Source organism: Ammodytes marinus (genome assembly GCF_949987685.1).
Source record: "Ammodytes marinus genome assembly, chromosome: 24".
Classification (NCBI taxonomy): Eukaryota; Metazoa; Chordata; class Actinopteri; order Uranoscopiformes; family Ammodytidae; genus Ammodytes; species Ammodytes marinus.
The window spans coordinates 15,626,962-15,630,535 of NC_137228.1; the positions used below are offsets into that span (position 1 = coordinate 15,626,962).

General features: G+C 44.7%; 1 protein-coding gene across 1 annotated transcript in view; it reads left to right on the forward strand.

Annotated features, from left to right (window-relative positions):
• Positions 1-274: 274 nt before the first annotated feature.
• LOC307269932 (uncharacterized protein) overlaps positions 275-3,574 on the forward strand; it is a gene marked incomplete at its 5' end in the record, with an annotated part of 3,898 nt that continues 598 nt past the window's right edge. The window contains 3 exons of the mRNA XM_080053018.1: positions 275-623; positions 2,437-2,550; positions 3,254-3,348. Coding sequence (XP_079909144.1) covers positions 275-623; positions 2,437-2,550; positions 3,254-3,348 — 558 coding nt within the window. The remainder of the gene's footprint in view (positions 624-2,436; positions 2,551-3,253; positions 3,349-3,574) is intronic.

The following is a 3,574-nucleotide window of genomic DNA, read 5'->3' on the forward strand; positions in this document are numbered from 1 at the left end:
CTTTGATTTATTCTAGTATGAAAGAAGACATGGAAGATTAATAGACATGAATCTGTCTGAAGTGTTGCCTCAGTTTCCTGCCTGCCGGGCAGACTGAAGGTGGACTCGTGTCACGTCCTGTTTGTCGAGCGTCTGGTGAATCTGTGGTTGAACCCATGAGACGCCAGAGACAGAATAAGGAAGTGTGAAGCACACTGACAGACACTGGCACACACATAGACAGACAGAGCAGAGTAGAGCTGAGCTGCCTTACTCTTCAGGTTAAGGTCTGAGAATGGATCTGATCTGGTTCATTCTGCCGCTGTGTGTGGTGTTTGTTAAAGCCCAGAATCTGACAGAGGTCAAGGTGGGACTTGGTCAGAGCGCCACTTTAATCTGCCCTTTGAACCCAAAGAGCACAGACATCCACTGGCTCATGGAGATTCACGGCCAAATCAGAGTGGCAATCGCAAGGACTTTTAATGAGGAGACCAGCCTTCACAACCTCAATACGACCAAATACAGGTCCATAGGAGACAAGCTGGTGGTGACAAACATCTCAACAGAAGATTTCAGACTTTATTTCTGCGCCAGGAAGCAGCGTGAAAACTTTCTATATGAGAAAACCTTCCTGCTGGCCCCAGGTAAGATCCTTTAATCCTTCTGCTTTAGTCAGTGATTCTGGAGAACGCTTGTTGTCAAAATCACTTTCAGGCAAAATCAGTGAATATCTCCTCATGATCCACTACCTGTCTGTACTGTGTGTGTGCTGATACAAAATCTAGTGTTAATACACAGCCTAGGCTCAGTAAACAGATATGTTACCAGCTACCGTGGGCCCCCTTTGTTTACATGCCAGTTTACAGAGTCTAGGCTGTGTATTAACACTGGATCGTGAGGAGATATTCACTGAGCACCGGAGAATGAGCGATTCACAAGCTACTGTGCAGAGCGGTTAGAGGAGCTTGGAGTTCCCTGAATCAGAATTCTACAGAAGTCAGAAGTGTGTGGTGAGTGTGTGTGTGTGTGTGTGTGTGTGTGTGTGTGTGTGTGTGCGTGCGTGCGTCTGTCTGTCTGTCTGTCTGTCTGTCTGTCTGTCTGTCTGTGTGTGTCTGTCTGTCTGTCTGTCTGTCTGTGTATGTGTGTGTGTGTGTCTGTGTGTGTGTGGTGGGTGAGGGGTTAGACAAGACGTCATACTCACAGCGTTAGGCAACCGACAGCATCTCACAAAGCACATGAGCAGTTTGAAAGGTGAAACAAGAAGCTGGATTTATTTTCATTCAGCGCTCACACAGTACAGACAGGTAGTACAGACAGGCAGTACAGACAGGCAGTACAGACAGGCAGTACAGACAGGGAGTACAGACAGGTAGTACAGACACACAGTACAGACACGCAGTACAGACAGGTAGCGGGTCATGAGGAGATATGCACTGATTTTGACAACAAGCGTTCTCCAGAATCACTGACTACACCTTTTAATATAAACATTTTAAATTCATTTTGAATGTGAATTTGTATTATTGTGTCATGCATTAGCCTGCCCAGCCCACAGGTGCTTAGAGACACCATTATAAGCACACAGGTCTGACAGACCGAAACCATAAATAGATGCTAAACAATACTAACACTCGCAATATCCTGACGTTTCCTCCAGGCTTTAGTCACAAAAGAGTGTTTAACTTATTAACATTAAAGGGACACTGTGTAACATTTTAAGTAATTTATCAGCTAAAATCAATATCCTCATTCATAAATATGTCCTCATTAGTGTAAAATCACCTCTGTCAATAATCTGAATGATCCTCCTGAGCGGAGAATTACAAATATTAATATTACATTTTCTACATTGAGCAGACAAGTCGTATGGAGGAATCCATGTTTTTGGAATGTCATCTGGTGCATTGTTTAGAATTTAGAATTGTTCTTGTCCTTGAAGGCCACTGTAGCTTCTGTTATTATTCTAAAGGGGTGGGGTTACCCAGGGAGCGTTGCAATCTAGAACTTTCTAGAAATGTCTTGATGATGTCATATTACACAGTGCCCCTTTAAAGATGAACAAACATTCCATCCTGACATCACCATTACTCCAAAATATGTCATGGTTTTGAGCAAACAGTTCATTTACAGAAGTTACTCTTATTTCTTCATAGAAGGGGAGAATAGTCACAATATCTCAATTTCTTTGTTGATGTATTTCTTTTTTTTTTTTTTTCAAAGATATTTTTTTGGCATTTTTATGCTTTTTATTGATAGTGTAGAGACAGAGTTGAAATGGGGCAGAGAGGGGAGTGACATGCAGAGAACGACCGCGGGCTGGAATCGAACCCGGGTCCGCTGCTGGCCGAGGCCCATGGGGGGGACGCCCTACCAACTGAGCTAAGGGCGCTCCCTTTAGGCTTCTTTTTAAACAAATATAACAGTTTCCTTGTTCATGTATTTCTCTTCCTGTTCCAGATGTTGCTGTCACTCCGTCCACCAACCAATCAGAATCAGCGGCTCACCAGCCCAGTGATGTCATAATGTACGGCTCGTTCGCTCTCAATGCTTTGCTGTTCGTAGTGGTGATAGGTGAGTCTGGTTTAAATTAAGCCATCATGTGTTTATTCTGTCTGTCTCTGTCTGTCTGTCTGTCTGTCTGTCTGTCTGTATATCTGTCTGTCTGTCTCTCTGCCTGTCTGTCTATCTGTATATCTGTATCTGTCTGTCTGTCTGTCTGTCTGTATATCTGTCTGTCTGTCTGTGTGTCTGTCTGTCTGTCTGTCTGTCTGTCTGTCTGTATATCTGTCTGTCTGTCTGTGTGTCTGTCTGTCTGTCTGTTTGTCTGTCTGTAGATCTTTCTGTGTGTGTGTCTGTATATCTGTCTGTCTCTCAGCCTGTCTGTCTGTCTGTCTGTATATCTGTCAGTCTATCTGTCTATCTGTATATCTGTCTGTCTGTCTGTCTGTCTGCCTGTCTGTTTGTCTGTCTCTCTGTCTGTCTCTCTGCCTGTCTGTCTATCTGTATATCTGTCTGTCTCTCTGCCTGTCTGTCTGTCTGTCTGTATATCTGTCAGTCTATCTGTCTGTCTGTCTGTCTGTCTGTCTGTCTGTCTGTCTGTCTGTCTGTCTGTCTGTCTGTCTGTCTGTCTGTCTATCTGTATATCTGTCTATCTGTATATCTGTATATCTGTCTGTCTGTCTGTCTGTCTGTCTGTCTCTCTGCCTGTCTGTACATCTGTCTGTCTGTGGCTTGTATGAATGTAAATATGTTCACAGGTAAACTCTCGTTGCAGGTTTGATTCTCACGTCTTTGCGTCTGAAGAGGAAACTGATGAAACAGAACGGAGCGCTGAGCTGTGAGGTCACGGAGACACTGGAGACACCACAGGTACACACACACACACACACACACACACACACACACACACACACACACACACACACACACACACACACACACACACACACACACACACACACACACACACACACACACACACACACACACACACGCACAGGTACACTGAGGCCTCACACACACACACACAGGTAGACTGAGGCCTCACACGCACGCATGCACGCACGCACAGGTAGACTGACACACACACGCATGC